Source organism: Pelodiscus sinensis, chromosome 6 (assembly GCF_052426305.1).
Source record: "Pelodiscus sinensis isolate ZL-2025 chromosome 6, ASM5242630v1, whole genome shotgun sequence".
NCBI lineage: Eukaryota > Metazoa > Chordata > Testudines > Trionychidae > Pelodiscus > Pelodiscus sinensis.
The window spans coordinates 128,094,877-128,117,742 of NC_143057.1; the positions used below are offsets into that span (position 1 = coordinate 128,094,877).

General features: G+C 48.6%; 2 protein-coding genes across 5 annotated transcripts in view; one reads left to right on the forward strand and one right to left on the reverse strand.

Annotated features, from left to right (window-relative positions):
• Nucleotides 1-20,499, reverse strand: part of FAM219A (family with sequence similarity 219 member A) — a 151,019-nt gene extending 130,520 nt beyond the window's left edge. Inside the window, exon 1 of one of the 4 annotated variants that reach the window (XR_012905012.2) lies at nt 20,240-20,498. Coding sequence is in view for 3 of the 4 variants with exons in the window: in XM_075932800.2 (XP_075788915.2) it covers nt 20,240-20,299 (60 nt within the window). In the remaining variant the exon portion in view is untranslated. Of the gene's footprint in view, nt 1-20,239 lie in introns of all 4 variants that reach the window. The other 3 variants (XM_075932801.2, XM_075932800.2, XM_075932799.2) reach the window with 3 other exon arrangements.
• A 113-nt stretch (nt 20,500-20,612) lies between these two features.
• DNAI1 (dynein axonemal intermediate chain 1) overlaps nt 20,613-22,866 on the forward strand; it is a 217,942-nt gene continuing 215,688 nt past the window's right edge. Inside the window, exon 1 of the mRNA XM_075932798.2 lies at nt 20,613-20,764. Coding sequence (XP_075788913.2) covers nt 20,732-20,764 — 33 coding nt within the window. The 5' untranslated portion in view covers nt 20,613-20,731. The remainder of the gene's footprint in view (nt 20,765-22,866) is intronic.

Sequence of the window (22,866 nt, forward strand, 5' to 3'; positions counted from 1 at the left end):
GAACAACTCAGGAAACTACAGACCAATCAGTTTAATTTCTGTGCCAGGGAAGATAATGGAGCAAGTAATTAAGGAATCCATCTGCAAACATCTGGTAGATAATAAGGTGATAGGGAACAGCCAGCATGGATTTGCAAAGAACAAATCATGTCAAAACAGTCTGATAGCTTTCTTTGATAGGATAACAAGCCTTGTGAATAAGGGAGAAGCGGTAGACATGGTATACCTAGATTTTAATAAAGTATTTGATAGCGTCTCGCATGACCTTCTTATCAATACAAATACAACTTAGATGGGGCTACAAGGTGAGTGCATAATCGTTCTCAGAGGGTAGTTCATAATCATGCTGGAAGGGTATAACAAGTGGGGTTCCACAGGGATCTGTTTTGGGACTGGTTCTGTTCAATAACTTCATCAATGATTTAGATCAGGGCTAGTCAACTTTGGAAGCCCCAGGGGCCACAACGATACAACACATGCCAAAAGCTGCAACTTAAGTATGGTTGCATGTGCATGCAAATATATGCAAATATATGCAAATATCTTCTTTCATATTGACTGGCATGAATACAAAAATTAAGGCAAGACTACACAACACATAAGCCCCATTTAAGTCAGTTCTGCTGATATTAAGAAAACGCAATATTTATCCACCTTCTACCCATATAACAGCACTTTAATGAACAATGACAGTCCAGGAATTTAACTACTAAAACGCATATCAACAGAAAACCATTATATTACCTACTTTTTTGTTTTGGCTCCCACCTGTGGGCCGATTGAGTAGCCCTGATTTAGATGATGGAATAGAGAGTACTATTATTAAGTTTGCAGATGAAACCAAGCTGGGAGGGGTTACAAGTGCTTTGGAGGATAGAATTATAATTCAAAATGATCTGGACAAACTGGAGAAACGGTCTGAGGTAAACCGGATTAAGTTTAATAAGCAGGGCTCGACAATCTATCTACTCGCCCATGGCACATCTTGCACATGAGCAGTGCGGGGCTGGCGAGCGGCTTTCGCCGCAGTTCATCAAGCCCTGTTAATAAGGACAAATGCAAAGTACTCCACTTAGGAAGGAACAATCTGTTTCTCACACACAGAGTAGGAAGTGATTGTCTAGGAAGGAGTACTGCAAAAAAGGATGTAGGGGTCAGAGTGGCCCACAAGTTAAACATGAGTCAATGGTCTGACACTGATGCAAAAACAGCAAACAGGATTCTGGGCTGCATTAACAGGAGTGTGGTGAGCAAGACACGAGAAGTCATTCTTCCTCTCTGCCATTCACTGATTAGGCCTAAATTGGAGTATTGTGTCCAGTTCAGGGCACCGCATTTCAAGAAATATGTGGAGAAATTGGAGAAGGTCCAGAGAAAAGCAAAAGATGACCAAAAGTCTAGAAAACATGACTTAAGAGGCAAGTCTGAAAGAATTGGGCTTGTTTAGCTTAGAAAAGAGAAGATTGAGAGGAGACAAGGTAACGGTTTTCAAGTTTCTAAAAGGGTGTTACAAGGAGAAGGGAGAAAAACCGTTCTCCTTGGCCTCTGATGATGGGACAAGAAGCAATGGGCTTAGATTGCAGCAAAGGGGATTTAGGTTGGACAATAGGAAAAACTTCCTACCTGTCAGGGTGGTGAAACACTGAAATAAATTGCCTGGGGAGGTTGTGGAATCTCCATCACTGGAGATATTTAAGAGCAGGTTACACAGACATCGATCAGGGATGATCTAGACAGTGCTTGGTCCTGCTGCAAAGTCAGGGGACTGGACTTGATCTCTCAAGGTCCCTTTTCTAGTGTTCTATGATTCTGAGAGTGTAGCGCCAGCAGGCGTCAGCTCATCTTGTTCCAGTTGGCCCCATTCTGCATGTCAAAGTCAGTCATTTGCATATTGGGAACTACACTCCACAGTGATACCCCTGTAGAGAAAGAGAAAATTGCCATGACGTGGAGTTAGCACACACTGATCTTGCTTTGTCACTCAACAGCTCTGTGTCAGATGAAGTTTCAACCATTTCCAAGTGGGTTTCGACAAAGCAGAGATCCAAGTAAGGAGACACTAAGTACAAGCATGCAGGAAAAATAGTAGGCAGACTTCACCTTGCTCTGACAAAACAGACTTACAGAAACACTTGCCACACCTGAGCAAGCATTAAATACTTTTACTGAATCCCACTTGTCTGTCTGTCTGTCCCTGTCCCATATTCCCTTTCCCATTACTGCTGAACTACCAAGATGTCTGCAAAGGATCAGCCAGGAGCCACAGAGGCGCACTTAGGCAAAAGGGATGCATGAACTTTCTAAACACCAGCTCCGAAAATTCCATTTTTCAAGACTGGAGAATGAAAGCTCAGGGTTATATTAACAACTGGGCTTGAGGCCTTGCTAGATAAAGGCAGCCCAAGGTGTTTTTGCCTTACTTTTTCCTCCTTGCACTGCACTAATAGTTCAGATCTTGCTTTACTAAGACAACCCTGGCCAAAAAGGACAATCGGAGAAACAATAAGGATGACATCAGCTGTCATGGAACTAAAACCTGAATTGACAGGGGAACAGATTTTTAATCAGGGAATTGAAATGCAGGTGGAGGGGAAGGAAGCAGATACGGATAAGGGGGGCTAAGGTGGGGCCACAGCTGGGGGCAGGGCTAAGGCCAGAGCCAGACCCCACAACTGGACCATGCTTGGGGGCCAAGTAGGGTTGCCAGATGGTTGAAACAAAAATATTGAAACTCCACCCCCCCCCCCCAAAAAAAAACCTACCGGGAAAAAATTCTGTTGAAGGGGGAAAAAAAGGGACAGAAGACCAAAACTGTTGAGTGCAAAAAAAAAAAAAAACCAAACAAACCACACAATACACCACACTCCAAGGACTTAAGCCAAATAAAACAGCATTAAAACAGCATGTCCCCTTTAAGAGTGAGGGCAGGGATAGGAACAGGGGAGCAGTTGAGCACTAAGACACAGGGCCTAGGTCTTTGGGCCGGCAGCTATTTTGTGCCAGCAGCCTTGGGGAACCAGGTAAGCACAGGGGCTGGGGTTGGTGGGCTGGAGGCATTGGGGGCTGGGAGGGCTCGGGGGAGGCCAGGCGCTGAGTGTTTGTAGGGTTGCCAGCTGCCTGGCATTTTCGCCTCCTGGCTGGGGAAAAATTCAGAGAATACCGGATCTCTCAGGTGTCCGGTATTCTCTGAATATTTTTTACCGGACAAGAGCCGTGAATACCGGACACCTGGGAACCCAAGGGCCAAGGCTGAGAACAAAGCTGTGGCTGGAGCAGAACTGGGGGGTGATCACGTTCCAGCCCCATGAAATTGCAAGCATGGGTCCCATCACACCTCACTAAATATTCCTCTGCCTCCCTTTACCAGTGAATAATCAACTGAATTGAAGAAAAGAACAGCTTTCCCAGTAACGGCCCAAGGAGAACAGTATAACTGTGCTGGCATAATGAAAGCAATGCAGCCTTTCAAGGCTTGACAAATAAAAAGGATTCATTGCATTTCAGTTGAAATCAATTTCCTCACATGCTAAGAACAAATTCAACACTGTCTGTAACTGCCACTGGGTGGATTTGAACCTGGGACTTCTGGAGCTAAGTATAGGAGCCTCTACCCTCAGAGCTAAAATCCAGCTGGCTCCCAGCCCATGCTGTAGAGATCTCTTGATCTTATCTGTTGCTGCGGTCTAGGTACCACTTGCATTGCTCAGTAATAGGTCTGTGGGTTACATCTGCACAACCAGTGGAAAGCCAGACAACCCCCAATAGCAAGGAAATAACATCTCAGAAAGGGTTCACTGCTTCAGGCTGCCAGCTTGGAGTAGCATGCGAAGTTTCTTGCACCCTGTCCCCGCCCTGCCAGGGGCATGCAGCGGCCAGAGACACAAGCCGGCTGTTTTAAAACAGCCAGTGTGCCTCTCTAGCCACTGCACACTCTTGCGCGGGTGAGGAGACTTGGCATGCTCCCCTGCCTCCAGGCCCTAATTGACCTGAGGGCAGGAGGAGCATGTAGGTCTTCTCCTGTAGTATGCCTAGTTTAAAAACTGCTGGCATTTCTCTCTGGGGGCGGGGGAAGACTTCTCCTGATCTCCCACCCCAGGCCAATGGGGGTGGGGGGAAAAAAAAACAGGAAGTCTCCTGGCCCTGCCCTTTCCTCCCGGGGCCCTGGCACTTCTGGGGTAGCTTAAAAATTTCTGAAGTGGCCCCCTTTCAAAAATAATTGCCTACCCCTGGCCCAGTAGGATGGTCTCATCCACGGCTGCCTGATTTCTCTGCAAGCGACCCCATTGAAAATAACCTGCAAGGGGAGTTCATATGTATGCAAAAGCCACTCACATCACAGGGAATTACTGGTGGTGTCTATCAGACGAGGTACACCTGCACTGAAGCTGAAGTCTGAGCAAAAAAATCCTCTTCCTGTTCTGGTAGTTCCATGCTGGAACTGGTTACGCTACACTGGCAAAAGCAGCTGCATTTCCACTAACAGGTTTGCTGGGACAGCTCTCCAGGCAAACTCAAGTGCAGACAAGAGGACGTTATGACATTTCACCAAATACCAATGCTCCTGTGGTGACCCAGCTCCTTTCATTCAGCTGCAGAGGGGGGAAATTAAACAGCACACAAGGAATCTCAGTTTTTCACTTGGAGAAAATTAGCATGCACCGCAGGCGTGTCCAAGAATGAGCACTGCTCTAACACGGCCTTCAGAGTCCTGCAGACACAGGAGAAGGCAAGCCCCCTCCTGACAGTCATAGGATACACTTGGGATGGGAGAGACCTAATTCACAAGCCGCTGCCTGACAGGAAAGAAGTGCTCAATTTCTTAGGAAACAAGGACGAGGAGAAGCCAACAGCAAAGCAACCCCGTCCTGTCCCTCAGGCTTTTCCAAAGCCTGGAGCAAGCTCAGCGATGCAGCCAGTCATCAATCTACCTGCTCTCACCATGACAAAGCAATGCAGGACATTCCAGGAGCTTACGCTGACCTGGGGTGGAAAACAATGATAACGTTCTCTGCTGGACCGTACAAAGAAACGAGCCAGGATCGAATGAGCACATGCCACCTAAGAACACCATGCTGCCAACTGGAAAAGGAGTGACTGGTCTATAAAACAGTAACTTACAGAGTCACAGGGTTAGAAGGGACGACAAGGAACCTCTAAGCACAGCGATGGGCAACCCAGCCTAGTGAGGGAGCCCCAGGAGTGGCCCTCCATCTCAGTGGGCCACCAGGCTATCGTAACCACAACGGTCTCCCGGGATACGGCCGTTTTGCTAATGGTGCTTGCCTAGCAAGAACGCGTGGGGTGTGCGGACTGCGCCGCAGCAGCGTTTTGACTGGGTGCAGAGGCCACACATGGCTCTCTCAGTCGGTGTTGCGTGCAGTTAGTACACACCTCCCTTCACATGTCCTTGTTTCACGTGAGCGTCACGTTAGTAATAATGGTAGGAAAAAAATGACAGACACACACCAGCAGAATTAGGAAACCTTGCGTGTGGGCAATGATAAAATGTGCTGCAGGCCTCACCTAGAACCCCGAGGGGCTGCATGTGGCCTTCAGGCTGTGGGTTGCTCACCACTGATCTCGTCTAACCCCCTGCAAGATGCAGAATTCATTGTGTCTAAACCTCCAAGACAGATGGCCCCAACCCCCTTTTGAAAACCTCCAGTGAAGGCGCTTCCACAACCTCCCTAGGCACCTGTTCCATTGTCCAGATAGGACATCTGACATCTTAGACGTTCATTCTGAGATTTAATCTAAATCTGCTATGCTGTAGTTTTAGCCCATTTCCTCCATCCTGCCAGACAGAGGGCAATTTCTCCCATCTTTTTTATGCCAGACTTCAGTGTTTGAAGACCACTATCATGTCCTCCCTTAATTCCCACTTTTCGAAAGAAATCATACCCAGTTCCTTCAGCCCTGTGCTCATGTGGCTTGCACTCCACCACTCTGATCATCTTCGTCACTTGCCTCTCAATCCTTACCAGCATCCCTTCTACACATCAGGGACTAAAAGTGCACACAGTACTCCAGCTAAGGCCTAGCCAGTGCTGAGCAGAGCAGTACTATTACCTCCTGGCCTCTCATAATACTCCCGAAAATGGCATTTGCTTTTTTTGCAACAGCTCTGCTTTTCTGACTCACGGTGATGTTGGGATCCACCACAACTCCCAGATCCTTCTCAGCCGTGCTGCTGCCAAGCCAGTTATTCCCAGTTCGGTATTCGGTTTTAATTCCCTAGATCCCAGTTCTCCACTTTATCAAGATTCCCCCAAAGGACAGGCTGTATCACCTGCAAATTTGATCAGTGTGCTCTCTACACCTGCACCAAGTAATAAAGAGGTCAGACAAACACCAGACCCAGAACAGACCCCCTGTGAAAACCCCACCTGAGACTACCCTCCAATCTGACACTGTTCCATTAAACAACTGCAAACAAAGTAACTATTAATCACCTATGTAGCCGCTAATGGTTGTTCCCAAAGCCTGCATTTCTCCAGAACGTCATGTGGTACTGAGGCAAAAGCCTTGCTTAATTCCGAGAATTTTATGCCTACTGCATCCCCCCCATCCAAACCAATTACCCTGTCAAAGAAAAATCAAACTGGCCTGGCCAGATCTGTTCTTAATAAATCCATGCTGACTGCTAGTAATCACTCCTTCATCCGCCAGGTATTCCCAAACTGAATGTTTCACATATTGCTTTAATAGCTTCTCAGATATCGAAGTCAGGCTGACTAGTCTATATTTCCCCAGCTCTTCCTTTATAAAGATGTTATGCTGGAAAACTGGAGAAGGGCTCTTTCCTGTCATCTAAGAGTCCACACACATTACTGTTAAAGGCTCTGAGATTTCCTCAGATGATTCCTTTAGCACCCTCGGGTGAACAGCATCAGGCCCTTCTGAATTGACTTTATTCAGATTGGTGAGAAGATTGCTGATGTGTTCTTTACCCTGATCTGCGGCCTTTCCCCTCACTACACCTAAACCACTGCTTTCATAGCATATGTCCAGAGAGAATCATGTGAGATGCTAATAAAATCTTAATTTGCACTGAATCTGATCATCATTATGTGGATTGTGTGCGGATGCTATTTAAGAAGTTTTATCTACATATGGAAAATGTGTGTCAAAGTCTGCACCCAAGGCAGGACTGACAAATAGGTTTAGCCAGACAAAAATCACACCTATTCCCTCATCTACCTCGGTGCGTGTGCACGTCAAGCATTGAGTTGGCTTACAGTGGTCCAGGAGCTAACCCTCAGCTGAATGAAAGAAACTGGTGTATGCACAGTTCCTCTGGGTATCACTGAACAGCCAGCGACAGAGACTGGATTTCATGGAGAATGCTTCAAAGTGGGGTTGGAGAACAAGTGCTAACTTGCAAAGCCAAACGAGGGCTGGTGCCCTGAAGATACTGTTTGGGAAGCTAAACTGACAACAGGTGTCAAGAGAAGATGGAGAATTTAGGAAGCACTGCCATCCTGGTCTTTTGTTCTGCCTGTTAAGAAAATTGACAAGTAAAAAGGCGGTGGTGACAGATGGTGAAGACTGTTTTACACATCTCTGGGCCACAGCTTAAAGCACAAGGATGTTAGAGAAAAAGAAAGCCATAGAAGCGTGCATGCAGCGTGCGCTTGTAAGTTCACTTGATGTAATTGGTCAAGCAACCTTAGACTTCTTTTGGGAACGTCAGAGGAAAAACACAAACTGGCTTATTCAAGGCAGTTCCAACTATCTTAGTTCATTGTGCACAGATTCTCTGTAACTGGCCAAGCACAGAACTGGGGGACAACAGGCACTGTCAAGAGGTTTGCAGGTTGCTAAATTAATATTAGTGATGTCACTGTAAGAGGCTGGTCACACAATACAGAATGGGTCCCCCATGGACCTTGGGTATGAAGCGGCGAGCAATTATATAAAGAACACAGAAGCGAGACCGGGTTAGCACACAGCACCCCTGCCCACCCTGCGTGTTTAATCCTTTCACCACCCAAAACTGAATTTTTAGCAAATCTGATATCTATATTGTGCTAATCACTTTACACATTGCATATTTAAGTCTCAAAATTCAGAAAACATTGCCTCTCAAATGAAGGTCAGAAAGTATGTGGCAGAAAATGACAAGGTACCAATTTTTAGCTCTCCGTCCCCCATGCAGTTCCCTCAAATAAGGTTAATATAGATTTTCCTGCATATCTTCAGCCTCTCACCTGCTAAGTGAGTAAGAGTAACAAGGTCGTTTCCTGTTCACAACCTAAAACGGCTCTAATCGTCAAGGTATTAATTAGAATTAAAGAGGGGGTAGCTTAAACTGGTTTCCGAAGCAAGGAAGATGCAAGTCTGGGGAGACTATGCACAACCCCTGCCCAACTATTTAAAAAACTGAAAGCCAACTCTGAATGCGAATTTAATTCAACCCACCCCCACCCCAGCTAATTAGGCCTCAACAGGCATACTGTATTCTGTTCTGGAAGCCACATTTCAGGGAAGATGTGGAGACAGTCCAGAGAAAAGCAACACATATGATGAAAGGTCTAAAAAACATGACCTTTAAGGGAAGACTGAAAAAATTAGGCTTGTTCAGTCTGGAGAAAAAAAGATGACTAAGTGGTGCCATGATAACAGGTTTCAAGTACATAAAAGGTTTTTAGAAGGATGATGGTGAAAAAAAAATTGTTCTCCTTAATCTCTGAGAATAGGACAAGAATCAATGGGCTTAAATTGCCGCAAGGGCGGTTTAGACTGAACATTAGGAAAAACTATCAGAGTAGATAAGCACTGGAATAAATTGCCTAGGGAGGTTGTGATATCTCCATTCCTGGACACCATTCCTGCCCATCCTGGCTAAGAGCCATTGATGGACTTATCCTCCATGAATTTCTCTTATTCTTTTTTGAACCCAGTTATAATCTTGGCCTTCACAACATCCTCTGGCAAGGAGTTCCACAGATTGACTATGAAGAAAGATTTATTTGTTTCTTTTAAACCTGCTACCTATTAATTTTGTTTGGGGATCACTAATTCCGGTGTTAGGGGAAGGAGTAAGTAACTCTTCTTTATTCACTTTCCCGACATCAGTCACGATTTTATAGACCGCTACCATCTTCCCACTTAGTCGTCCCTTTCCCAAGCTGAAAAGTCCCAGTCTTATTAATTTATCCTCACATGGCAGTCATTGCACACCCCTGATCATTTCAGTTGCCCTTTTCTGGACTTTGTGCAATGCCAAGAGATCTTTGAGATACGGCAACCACATCTGCACACAGTACTCAAGTATCATTCCTGTAGTGCAAAGGACTTTCTGAAGACTAGCCAGTTTCATGGCTGCTCTTGAGAACCCCATTAATAGTAGTGAGATCCATCAATCACACAAGTTTCAAATGGCTGCTGGCCATATCCGAACAGACCAGAAGAAAAGCATTTTCCCACAGGGATGCAGAATTCAACTCCTCCCTCTCCCCCAGATATAAATGGCAAAGATAAAATAGGACTTGATCAAGAGCCCATTGACTTCAAGACCATAGGATTTTCAAGAGCAACAATTCCCCAAGACTGGGTGACAGACAGCCAAGAATTCTGAAGTATAGTTGATTTTTTTTTGAAGTCTCACTAAAACCAGCTATTCCATCAGAGGAACAACAACAAAAAGTTATATGTATGACATAAAAGGAGCACTGGGCTGACCCAAGAAATCACAAGGCAGGAAACTGATGGCTTTTTGCATTTGTCACTTCATAGTCATATAAGCAAATAATTTTAATGTCAACTGTTTTATAAAAAACACTCTGTTATTCGCTTTTTTATTGAACACTCTCTTAATACATCATGGCTACAGATAGTACGGTTTCCATAGCAGAAGACACCTCTCTAATCTACTGGAATTGTAAAGCATGCCAACAAAACAGCGAACAGAAGAGAACTGGTTGACAGCCTATTTGGATTTTAAAAAAAAGTTGTTAGAATTAGAAACAGTAATCCTAGGGCAAGATAAAGCACTGTCAAGGGATAGAGCAGGAATAATTGGTCAGTGTTCAACCTGACAAGATGTTAACAGGGCACACCAGGGTTCTGTACTAGAAACAATATATCATCTGAAGAAGTGGGCTGTGCCCACAAAAGCTCATATCATCATCTACATCAGGCATGTCAAACACGAAACCTACTGAGGGCCGCACAAACGAAAACGGATAGCTTTCAGGGCCACAGGGCTACCTAGGGGTCCCAGATGGTTTGACCAAAACAGAAAAAATTTGGTCACCTGGCAACCCTAGGGCCACCAAAGAAAATGTACTTTGATGGAAAGTCGTAGTTATTAATAGAGATTATGTTTTAGGTATATTTTATAATATTACAATAATTTGATGTGTAGGACTATTTGCTCATATTAAATAATTTTTAAATTAATTTTACATACTTTTTATTTAAATTAAAATTTAAGGTCCTTTTACATTTTGTATGATACATTACTTGTTTTGTGGCAATAAAAACAAGCATAGACCATGATTAATCAAATAGAACAGGCTTCTGTGAAAATTTCAAATACTTTTTAAATTTGAGATTTTGTATAATGATATAATTATTCATGCAATTGCAAAAAAATGACATTTAGTGATATAAAATTAATATACATTTGGTGATTTTATTTGGGAATACATAAATAAAAACCAAAACTAACAAAATAACCCCTTTTGCTCTCCCAGAGCCAGCCCCCCCAACCTAATGCCTCCCCCTCCCCCAAAGCCAGGCACTCCCAGCCCCCCTCCTCCCCCAGCCTAATACCTGGGTCCCATAGGCAATGTTGCTGCCTGAGGTGCCGGTGTGGTGTGAGCACAGCAGCTAGCTGTGAGCTCCTGCTGGAGTGCCCAGCACAGAACAGCCCGGCTGGCCATGGGCAGTTGCTGCAGCGCAGAGCGTCCTGGCCAGCTGTGATCAGGCACTCGGCCATGTGCTCCACACGGCTAGCGGGCCGCAATCCATTCTTATAAAAGTCTTCTGGCAGGCTACAAAAAATTTTGATCAGGCCGCATGCGGCCCCCCAAATGCCAGTTTGACGTGCCTGATCTACATGTTTGTTAGTCTATACAGTGCTACCAGACCATTTGTTGTTTTAAATACAGGCAGTCCCCGGGTTACGTACAAGATAGGGACTGTAGGTTTGTTCTTAAGTTGAATTTGTATGTAAGTCGGAACTGGTACATATTGTAGGGGAAACTCTAGCCAAACATTTCTCCAGAGCTCAGTTTTATTCTCCCACACCTCACTTCCCTCAGTCCTTTATTCTCAAGTTTAGGTGTCTGCTGAGAAAAGCCGCTCCGCGTCTCCCTGGTCTGCTGGGGGGGGAGGGGGGGGGCGCTAGCTTCGCATCTCCTTGGTCTGCTGGGGGGAAGCAGCTAGTGCGGGGTTGCCTCACCCCGTTTGTAAGTAGGGATCCGATGTAAGTCGGATCCATGTAACCCGGGGACTGCCTGTATATCAACTGCATGTCAATGATCTGGAAAAGTGTTTACAGAAGTAGGGTGTCAGTCTGTAGATGAAGAAGTTACATTGGTTAGTAAAGATCACGAAAAATGGAGGAACAAACTTCAGCGGGACCTAACCAAAGCTAGGCGAATGGGCAATTTGATAGATAACATTCAGAACTGATGAATGAGATCCCTCATTGGAAGGGATAGACTGAAGTATTGAGACACATTGCTAGATTCTAAATGAAATGTAACCTCCCAGGAAAGAAACCTGAACAGGACTGTAGACAATGACAGACTTAGACTGGAGACGCTGGAGTAATCAGAGAAGTAAGTGTTCTGCAGAGGTTTGAACTGGGAACAGACTGTTTCTGTCAGCTGTGAGGCATCAGAGTGGAGAAGGCATATTACCAAGTTCAGTTGCGGTAACAAGACTCTGGGGAGAACCATTTAAAAATCTGAATCTTCATAGTGCTTTGTCCACAAAAAAAGATCATAAACGACAGTTGTAGCATAACAGTAATAGTGGGTTAGTACAATGGTCCGTCTAGCCCAGTATCCTGTCTTCCAATAGTGGCCAATGCCAGGTGCCCCAGAGGGAATGAACAGTACAGGTAAATATCTATTGATCCATCCCCATCACTCATTCCCAGCTTCTGGCAAATGAAGTGCAGCTACCTCTGGAGTAAAGGCCAAAAGCCTCCAAAGCACAACATTAAAAGGAAGTTTTCTTAGGATTATCAGAACAAATCCCCAATTTCACAAGAAGTCCAATGGGAGTGTTTATAAGCCTAGTGATCAGAAGTCTTCTCCTCTCGCCCAGCCTCCAACATGAGCAGGACTGTTTCATGGTATCAAGACTAACAGTAAGTTACCCTGTACGTAGGACAGTCTGAAGAGACTGCTAGATATTCTTGGAGAGCAGAGCTACGGGAACAGCAACTCTTGAAGGGGAACAGGCTGGTAGAATATTAGGGCCCATCTTGACTTTTCCTTGGGTCTTCGTTTCACAAGTCTGAGAATGCTGCCGCAATCCCATCTTGAGTATCTGCTCAAACTTAATAGAGCTACTGGCCATGGAGCTACCTTCCTTTCTCAGGCTCTTCCCCATTGTAACGGCTCCCCACTTGAATTCTAACCTTAGTTCTTCTCCTTGGTGTGCAAGAGTATGCTGCAGTTCTTGGGTTATGCATGCCCATTTGCAGACAAGGTCAGGAGAGTCTGAAGGATGAACATGGCACTCATCCACGCTGAACAGAGGAAAGGAGGATTCTCTAGGATCCCAGCTGCATGGCACTCTCAATGGGGATTCGCTCTGGGATTCTCAATGAGACCAGCCAGGCTACAGCCTGCAGGCCACATTCTGCTCTTCTACAACAAAGCCCCACAACTGACCTTATGGAGGAGCAACTGGTCAAAGTGACTCCAGATCCCAGCAGGCAATATCCCACCCTGATCCCAGCAGACACACGCTGCTGCAGCTGATTTCATATTAAATTAGATGCATGTAGTTCCTGACCTCCTGGCAAGTGGCCAATGCAGCCCAAGGCTGAACTAGTTTGGGTCTTCAGCTATAGGTTCAATAATTAGAACCAACCCGGCATTAGATCTAGATTTTTTTTTTTAAACTGTCAGTGTAAATGGAAGCGTTAGGGAAACAAAAGGATATGTCAGCTCCTCAATCTCTGCTCAGCAGTTACAGCTCCAGCTATTGTCAAGCCAGGGAGTCAGGAGGCAAGAGCCAGGGTACTCTAGTGTCTGACAGACAGGTGATAATTAAACTTCAGAATCAACTGCTGCTTTGCAGTGTGCGCTGATCGAGAAGGCTTCAGACAACTTTCTAAGACCAGCCATATTTTTCTGAAAGCTTCTAGATGCAACGCCTCCCGCTCCTGATTTTACAGCCGACTGGAGCCGCAGGGCAATACAGGTCACACTAAGGTGAGTTTGTTTTTAGGCAGAACCGTGGCAGCTGTTGTAGGGTTCAGTCTGAGAGCTGGAAGTATGCTGTAACCGTCTTCTCAAAGGAGGTCCAGAGATCAGCACGTTTGAGAAGAACTCCACAGTACAGAGAAACTTTTGTAATGGATTTCAAGAGGGACCAGCAAGGAAAACAGCCCTCCTACACTCACAATTCTCAAGGCTCACATCAGGTCTCAGTCATGGACAGAGGCAGGATTCCCCCACTTGATAGGTTAGCCACCTGATCCAGAATGCAGTTTACATCCAGTGGATTTTTGGCTTGGCTCATTAGATTTCTGCTTCAAATTTTTCGCTTTCATTTTTAATTTGGGGGAGGGGAAGAAAAGAGCACATGCAATAGGAGGAAGGGACAGATTTATTCTCACATTCAAGGTTTGCACAAAGAGCTTGAATAGTACTTGCAAACCAAGGGCAATGTAGTCTGGGCTCGGAAAGGGGACCTTGTGAATTGCTTGAGGGTAAGAGACAAGGAGTCGGTTTCAACCTTCCTTGTTTCAAGAGAGGAAGTGCGGCCTTCCAGGCGGAGCTAGAAGTCAGGAAGGTAGTGTTCTGTTCTCAGCTCTCCAACTGACCATATGAACTTAAGCAAATGATTCAATGTCTGTGCCTTCATTTTCTCTTCTGGAAAGTGGCATGCCTCAAAGATTAAGACCTTTGGCGAAAATACTTGCCCTTGATGCAGGACTTAAGAGTCAATTGTTTCCACTAAAATGTCTGACTTGAAGGTTCTGAAAAGCTTTCAGGATGCGAGCAATGCTCCATGGCCATAAACATATCTAAGAACCAGGGTCAATACTGTGTCAGAAAATATTTTAATGTGCACAAAACCAGGCCTTTCAGAATTGATCACTTCCTACTTAGAAAGCTTTTTCCTGACTTGCCAGCCCTCCTACCATCCAATTTAGAAAGCCTGGGAAGCAATTATCTACCAGATCAATAAAGGGAAACATCCCAGGAGTTTGGTGCGGTCATAAGTGTATAATTATATTAGTCAGTGCATAGGTTTGTATAGGGTTATACAGCAGTGGAGTCTGGATCACAACCCATCCCCTGCTATTTCATTTTCTCCTTTAATACCGCAACCACCAACCAGGAGGCAATCCACCTATTTCCATAGAACAGCCTGCAAAAATGTGAAAGACTAGATCGTATAGGGGAAGTATTCCCACTATAAAACATTATTTTCTTTACTCTGATTTAATCCCCACTCTCACATCCTGGTTTCCTGAGAAGAGGAAGGAAAACTCTTCCAAGAGATAGGCCTTCAGAGTGAGTTGTTTCCAACACCCATTTTTATATTTCTCTAGGGATGGAAGTAGGCAGACAAGGAACAAAGAAGTGGTGCTTTTTATCAGTCTGGATTTGGTTCAGGGTATGCCCCCAGACAAAGATATTACCAAACAGTGATTTGTGAGCTTCAGGTCACGTAAGCTGGCAGGCTTAGTGCAGTCCTACTGAACAGATGTCGTGACAGAGCCACTAGAGGTGTTTCTCTTTCTATCAGTTTCATCAGAGAAGACAGGTGATATAGGCTAGGCAGACCTGACTCTGGCCCAGAGATTAGGGCTGGTACATTATCAGGTGGCGCGTAGAAGTTTGCAATGCTGCCACATAGAATCCTAGGGCTGGAAGATACCTCAGGAGGTCAAGTCCAGCCCCTTGCCCAAAGCAGGACCAATCCCACATGAACAGGTTTCTGTGATTCGACAGAACAATTCGATCTCCTGGGCGGCTAGGTAGGCCAGCGCCTCTTACTGCCATGAAACTGATTCTTTCTGAACGTGTAGCCATGTCAGTCCCAGGATAGTGAAAGAGCAGCCGGATGAGGGACTCTCTTTCACTCATCTCAGAAGAGCTCTGTGTAGCTTGAAAGCGTCTCTCCCCCACCAGCAAATCAAAAGAGATTATTTCACCCACCTTGTCTCTCTTTTTGAGCAAGAGGCACATCACCCAAGAATCACAAAACTAATTGCATGTATTGGTCAGAGATTGATTCAAATGTGTAACGCCCTGGGGAGAAACCCAGTCTGCTGCTGGGATCCCCACCAGGATCTGTGGCGCTCTCTCAATCACTAGCTGGGATGTGCAAAAGATATTAAGCCATCCCCAGCCTAGGAACAGTTCCATACTGGAGCAGACCTCCCAGGTGGTCCATGATCCTTTTTCTGACAGTGGCCAATAGCAGCTGCTTCCGAGGAAGATGCACAAACACGGTAGTAGGCAGATGTGGCATCATCTGCCCCAAACACTAGACCTCCTCTTGGCCTCTAACAATTAGAGGTTGGCTTGAACCCTGAAGTATGTTTTCACATTTCTGCCAAAATGTGCAATTACGATTATTCTAGATAGTCTTAATGTTCATATAAGGGTCCAGTCCCTTTCTGAAACCTGCCAAGCTCTTGGCCTCATAGCCAGGTGCAAAAAGGGAACAATGAGCTCTCCTTTACCCGCTCCCCATCACTACAGGGACTCCTAGCTACTGTGTGTCATCTGTCTTGAACCCTTTCACCCAGCTTGTGTGTTCAGAACCATGCTCCCACCTATCCCCACCCCCTTCCAGTGAACAGTTTTAGACCGTCTCTCTGGTACTGACAATAGCTTTTACAAATGTGTTAATTTCACTATGCACAAGCTGATGGGAGCACAAATGAACCGCCTTGTTAGTTTAGCTAAAATGAATCTGCCAGTACGTCCACCACCAACTACTGTTTAGGAGACTTGTATTTTTTTAAAGTAAGTTATTTACACCTCTTCTCAAACATTTCAAACTGGGGCCTCATGGAATTGGATACCACAGATAGCATTTGCATACTGGTCCAGTGGAAACCAGAATTCGGAGTGAGTCTGTTGGGGTATGTCTACACAGCATTCCTCTTTCGAGAGAGGAATGCAAATGCAGCCGAGCGAAATTGTAAACGAAGCGCAGATTTGAATTTCCTGAGCTTCATTTGCATAATCACGTCCAGCCACTATTTCAAAATACCCTATTTTGACAAAAAACGCTGGGTAGATGTGGTTATTTTGAGAACAAACCCTTCTTTCGAAATAACCCTTAAGGCTTGGTTAGCAAGCCTCCACTTTAAAACCAATGTGAAATTTATTGCTGGATCCTTAGAAGTCTCCGGGGCTCACCCACAACACACAGAAAGCACCCCTAAGCACAGAAAATGAACACATTGTAAACACGAGGCAGGCACAAGTGAGAGAAGACAGAGTGCTCATGTCTGAGAGAATGTGTCTTTCCAGCTGCAGAGAAAACTGGGCAAACACGTTCAAGTACTTTGCGCTGTGCAGCTGGAAAGCAAGGCTAACAAATGAGCCTTGCTTATCAAAACAATGCAGCATGAGGCTGTATGATGGCCTCATAAAATGAAAGGCAGGTTTGGGATGGTTTGATGAGAGAGCAGGAACTGTCACCACAAGCCAGACACCTATCCCTGTCACCTTCCATTTTGGAAAGTCAAAGCCACTAGGAAATATTATTTGACACATTTAAACAAACACCAAACCACGGCAGCATGTATTTCTCTGACTACAGAAACTCTCCAGTGCCTCGCTGTGCTAGAGCCAACATTTCAGCAGTCTTTTTTTTATATAGATACTTAAATTTTGCAGTTAAAAAGGTGTCTTTTCCCACTTCCAGTCACTATAGAAAAATAATGCGAAGAGTAAAAACACACTTTATGCAAACAAAGGGGTTTATTGACAGATGTATCTTTGTACAGTACCTGAATTTCAGGCAAACCATTGCTTAAACCAACAGTTATTAAATTTAGTATGGAGCATAATTTACATTACACCTTCATAGAATCAATTGTGCTGTATACAAATATCCTGTGTAAGATGCATTCCTGCCAGTCTCCAACATCATTACTCTAAAGGTTTCCAAAAGGGACCATGGACCAAACAATGGGTTAATCAGTCAAACAATGGGTTAATATGCCAATACTTTTTCCAGCTTGATGATCACATCAAAAGACAGCTAAAATAAAGTAAGTTCTTTATTTTTGCTTTTTAACAGATTCAATTGCTGTAGCTGACACGGGGACATTATAGGATCACACTGGGAAGGAAGTTGGAGCATATAACTGATTCCAAAGGAAAATATAGCCCAAGGCCATCTATCTAGTAAGATGTGGCCAATGCCATGAAAGTTTGAAGACATCTACTCTCATTCAGGCCTTCCCAAAGTTCCATGGGCAAGTTTTGCAGTTTTACAAGCTCAGATTTCTGCTTCTAGGCGTATTTCTCTCCCTGTTGAGATATTGAAGATCTACAAAAGTATCAGGGGGACCAGCTGACTGAAGAAAGTGACAAAACAGAACAGAGAAAATGCTATCAGAGCACAAAATCCTCATCACCTTAACGGGCATTAAAAAAGTGATTTTAAACTGATTTAATCATTCTAAATCCTAAAGGATTTATTCTAGATGCATCTACAGCTGAGCCAAATAAAAAGGAAGGAGATACTGCTAAACATAATTGTTCCTTTGCCCCAATATGCCAAATAGTAGAGAAGTGTTTATCCCCATACACAGCATTAGTTTCAGAATACCATAAGAATATCTTGAATGGAGGAGGACAAGAGAAGACATACAACAGTAACCAGGATTTCTGATTCCAGGGATGACACAGCAACTGCTGTACAATGCACCCAGTGCTGGTAAATGCAAAGAAAACGTTCAAGCGTGTGAAAAGTCCATTTAAAAAAACCACACCTAAGCTCTTAGAAGAAAATAATCCTTATCCCATAACAAATATATATAAACTAAGTCACGAGTCTGAGAAAAAAATCTATGGTGATAATAAACAAGTTAGGGCTCCTTAAAGTGCTCTGATTCAGAAATACCTCCCCCCCCCCACACTGGGTAAACAGGCAAGAGCACACAGCGAGCTCCACCCAGAAGTCAGGCTTGGAGCGCCAGCCCCAGCCCGGGGGGACAGACAGCTGCTGCCGGGCGCCGCCCTGGGATGCGCCCACGGGGACGGGAGCGGCTGGGCGTCCCGCTGGCAGGGGACCCGCGGCTCGTCCGGCTCCGCTGCTGACGCATCGGCGGCCGCTGCCGGGTACCGGCCCCGGAGCGATGCGCGGCCCCCGCCCCGGTCACGCCGCAGCCTGGCGGAGATGGGGGGGGGGGGGGGAATACGCACCCCCCCGGCAGAGCGGTGCCCCCCCGGCTCGCTTACAAAGGATGACATCATCGGCCAGCGGGGAGCGGCCCTGGCCCCCCCAGGCGGTGCAGCTGAGGGAGGCCCCCCATCCCCGTGCCCCCCCCAGGCGGTGCAGCTGAGGGAGCCCCCCCATCTCCGTGCCCCCCCCCCGAGGCGGTGCAGCTGAGGGAGGCCCCCCATCCCCGTGCCCCCCCCAGGCGGTGCAGCTGAGGGAGGCCCCCCATCCCCGTGCCCCCCCAGGCGGTGCAGCTGAGGGAGGCCCCCCATCCCCGTGCCCCCCCCAGGCGGTGCAGCTGAGGGAGGCCCCCCATCCCCGTGCCACCCCAGGCGGTGCAGCTGAGGGAGCCCCCCCATCCCCGTGCCCCCCCAGGCGGTGCAGCTGAGGGAGGCCCCCCCCCGTTCCCAGTGCAGCTGAGGGAGGCCCCCCATCCCCGTGCCCCCCCAGGCGGTGCAGCTGAGGGAGCCCCCCATCCCCGTGCCCCCCCAGGCGGTGCAGCTGAGGGGGAGCCCCCCCATCCCCGTGCCCCCCCAGGCGGTGCAGCTGAGGGGGAGCCCCCCCATCCCCGTGCCCCCCCCAGGCGGTGCAGCTGAGGGAGCCCCCCCATCCCCGTGCCCCCCCCGAGGCGGTGCAGCTGAGGGAGGCCCCCCATCCCCCCCCCCGAGGCGGTGCAGCTGAGGGAGCCCCCCCATCCCCGTGCCCCCCCCAGGCGGTGCAGCTGAGGGAGCCCCCCCATCCCCGTGCCCCCCCCAGGCGGTGCAGCTGAGGGAGCCCCCCCATCCCCGTGCCCCCCCCAGGCGGTGCAGCTGAGGGAGCCCCCCCATCCCCGTGCCCCCCCCAGGCGGTGCAGCTGAGGGAGCCCCCCCATCCCCGTGCCCCCCCAGGCGGTGCAGCTGAGGGAGCCCCCCCATCCCCGTGCCCCCCCCAGGCGGTGCAGCTGGGGGGAGCCCCCCCATCCCCGTGCCCCCCCCAGGCGGTGCAGCTGAGGGAGCCCCCCCATCCCCGTGCCCCCCCCAGGCGGTGCAGCTGAGGGAGCCCCCCCATCCCCGTGCCCCCCCCAGGCGGTGCAGCTGAGGGAGCCCCCCCATCCCCGTGCCCCCCCAGGCGGTGCAGCTGAGGGAGCCCCCCATCCCCGTGCCCCCCCAGGCGGTGCAGCTGGGGGGTGCCCCCCATCCCCGTGCCCCCCCCAGGCTGGGGCCCCCCAGCTGCCCCCCCGGTGCAGCTGAGGGAGCCCCCCCATCTCCGTGCCCCCCCCCAGCTGAGGGAGCCCCCCCATCTCCGTGCCCCCCCCGGGGCCCCCTCCCCATCCCCCCCCCCCCCCGAGGCTGCCCCCCCTCCCCCCCCCCGAGGCGGTGCAGCTGAGGGAGCCCCCCCATCTCCGTGCCCCCCCCGAGCTGCAGGGAGCCCCCCCCCCGTGCCCCCCCCAGGCGGTGCAGCTGAGGGAGCCCCCCCATTCCCGTGCCCCCCCCAGGCGGTGCAGCTGAGGGAGCCCCCCCATCCCCGTGCCCCCCGCGGGGGGGCAGCCGCGCCCCCTTTCCCCGCCGAGTGCCAGGCCCTGGGGGGGCGGGATGGGCCCCCCCCGCGCCGAGCCCCCTCCCCCCGCGCCGGGGGGGCCGCCCCTCACCAGCGGCTGCATCTCGGCGCGCACGGTGGGCACCTGGAACCGGTCAATCTCCTCCATCATGGTGGCGGGGGCGGCCCGGGCGGCTCGCGCCGGGCGCCTCAGTGTCGCAGGGACGCGCGCGATGCTGCTGCCGCCGCCGCCGCTGCTGCCTCATCCCAGCCGGGTGACTCAGCCGCTCCGCTTCCGGGTCCGGCCGCCGCCCCGCCCCCCTCATGCATTATTCATGAGAGGCGGCCCGGCCGGCGGGCCGTGCGGCAAGAGGAGGGCGGGATGAACCATTCCCGAGGCGGGTGGGAAGAACGCCCCGCCCCCGTGGGACGCTCCCCTTCCGGCAGGGCGGGGCGTACCATTCTCAGCCCGTAGGGGAGGGTGGGGCAGAGAGGGACTTCCGGCCCGTGGCCATAGATACCAACGTCAACTTCCGGCGGCTGGTTGCGCCTGGAGAAGGGAGCGAGGAGGCGGAGACTTGGGGGCCGGGGTGCTGCTGCCGCCATGCCGCCTAAGCTGCCCGTCAAGCGCCATCAGGTATGGGCCCGTCCACAGGGGGGGTGACAGAATGACATCACCTCAACGCCGCAGTATGACGTCACCGGCCCGTGACGTCACCCACGCACCACCGCTTCGTGCCATGGCGTCACGGCTCAGCCCCAGCTCCCTGACACGTGGTCACATCACTGCCTGGAGGCAGGGCATCCTTTCTCCTCACCTCCCAGTCTCCGGGCTACAGCCGCTTCGCTTGCTTGTCAGGAGGCCACACTGGCTACTACATCTCGGCTGCGTCTACACTGGCACGATTTTCCGGAAATGCTTTTAACGGAAAAGTTTTCCGTTAAAAGCATTTTCAGAAAAGCGCGTCTACATTGGCAGGACGCTTTTCCGCCAAAGCACTTTTTGTGGAAAAGCGTTCGTGGCCAATCTAGACGCGCTTTTCCGCAAAAAAGCCCCGATCGCCATTTTCGCGGTCGGAGCTTTTTTGCGAAAAACACTACTGTGCTGTCTACACTGGCCCTTTTGCGCAAAAGTCTTTCGGAAAAAGACTTTTGCCCGAACGGGAGCAGCATAGTATTTCCGGAAAAACACTGACAATCTTACATGAGATCGTCAGTGCTTTTCTGGAAATTCAAGCGGCCAGTGTAGACAGCTGGCAAGTTTTTTCACAAAAGAAGATGATTTTGCGGAAAAACTTGCCAGTCTAGACAAAGCCCTAGACTGCAAGCCTCTTTCGAAAAAGAGTGTCTAGGCTTCAGCCAGTACTTTCGAAAAAACAAGCCGCTTTTTCAAAAGAGAGCACCCAGGCAGTTTGGATGCCTTTTTTTGAAAGCGCACTTTGGAAAAAAGGCATTCTTCCTCGTAAAATGAGGTTTCCCGTGGTTGAAAAAACTGCCGGGTTCTTTCGATTTACTTTCAAAAGAAGGTGGCAGCAGTCTAGATGCAGGGGAAGTTTTTTCAAAAAAACCCTGTAGTCTAGACACACCCACTATGTCTACGCTACCTGTTATGTCAGTATAACTCACGTCGCTCAGGGGTGTGACGTCAGTTATACCGCATACACACTGCAGAGCATCTCCTGCAAAGTTCCCTCCAAGCTGCTCAGCTGCCTAAAAGTCTTTCACAGGGGCTCAGGGCTGCCACACGCAAAGCTGCCATGGCCTCAGGAGAGTCTTTTTTTCCCCCTGGCTGCAGTAGCTCCCTGCGGGGCCTGGGGGAGTGCATGCCACTGGCCCCATCAGCATGCCAGATTAAGAAAAGGGCTTTTGGGGCTGCAGCCCAGGATTCTGAGCTAAGGGGGTGCTTTGTTAGCGCTGTAGCTATAGAACACCTGTTTTCTGGGCCAAACCTTCTGGTGGTTGGGGGAGGCAGCTCCATGCACTGCCTTTTCCCTCCACTGCCAGTGGAGCCTCTTTACCGATGAGCTCCAGGAAGCTGAGTCCCCACAGCTCCCATTGGCCAGGAATTGTAGCCAATGGGACTGCAGGGGGTGGTGCCTCTAGGTGAGTGTGGGGCAGCATGGAGCTACCTGCTCCCCACCACTGCTAAACAGCCCCACCCCAGACTCCACACACCCTGCCAGCTCCTCTTCTAAGTCCCCTCCCATACTCTGAAGCACTCAGACACACCCTGCCACAGGTTGTCCACGTGGAGAATGAATTTTGTTATGTGCACCAACGTAGAGGTAATGTGTGTCACATCTCCATATTGGTGCACATAACATAATTCATTCTGCACATGGAAACAAAAAAATAGAAGGAACATTGATTTCATGCTGGCATCGCTACTGCTGTTTTGTAGAGCTCTTCTCTAGGCTTGGAAACACTTGTCTTTTCTACCATCTTGTTGGTCCAATAAAAGATATGGCCTCCATCCCTTACCTTGTGTCTGTATCCTGGGACTCACATAGCTGTAGCAACACTGCAATCACCATATTACTGTGCCATTACAGTGCTGCATAGTTACAGCCTTACAGTGCACCATTGGCCAAATCATTTTTATTGACATGATAATACTAGGTTTAGTAAGTGTTGTTTGTTTCAAAAAATAAACTTTGGTTTCATCTCAGACTTTCAGCAACTAACTTCTGAGATTTGCTAAACAGGAAAGTTACATATTTATTGGGTTAAATATGTCTG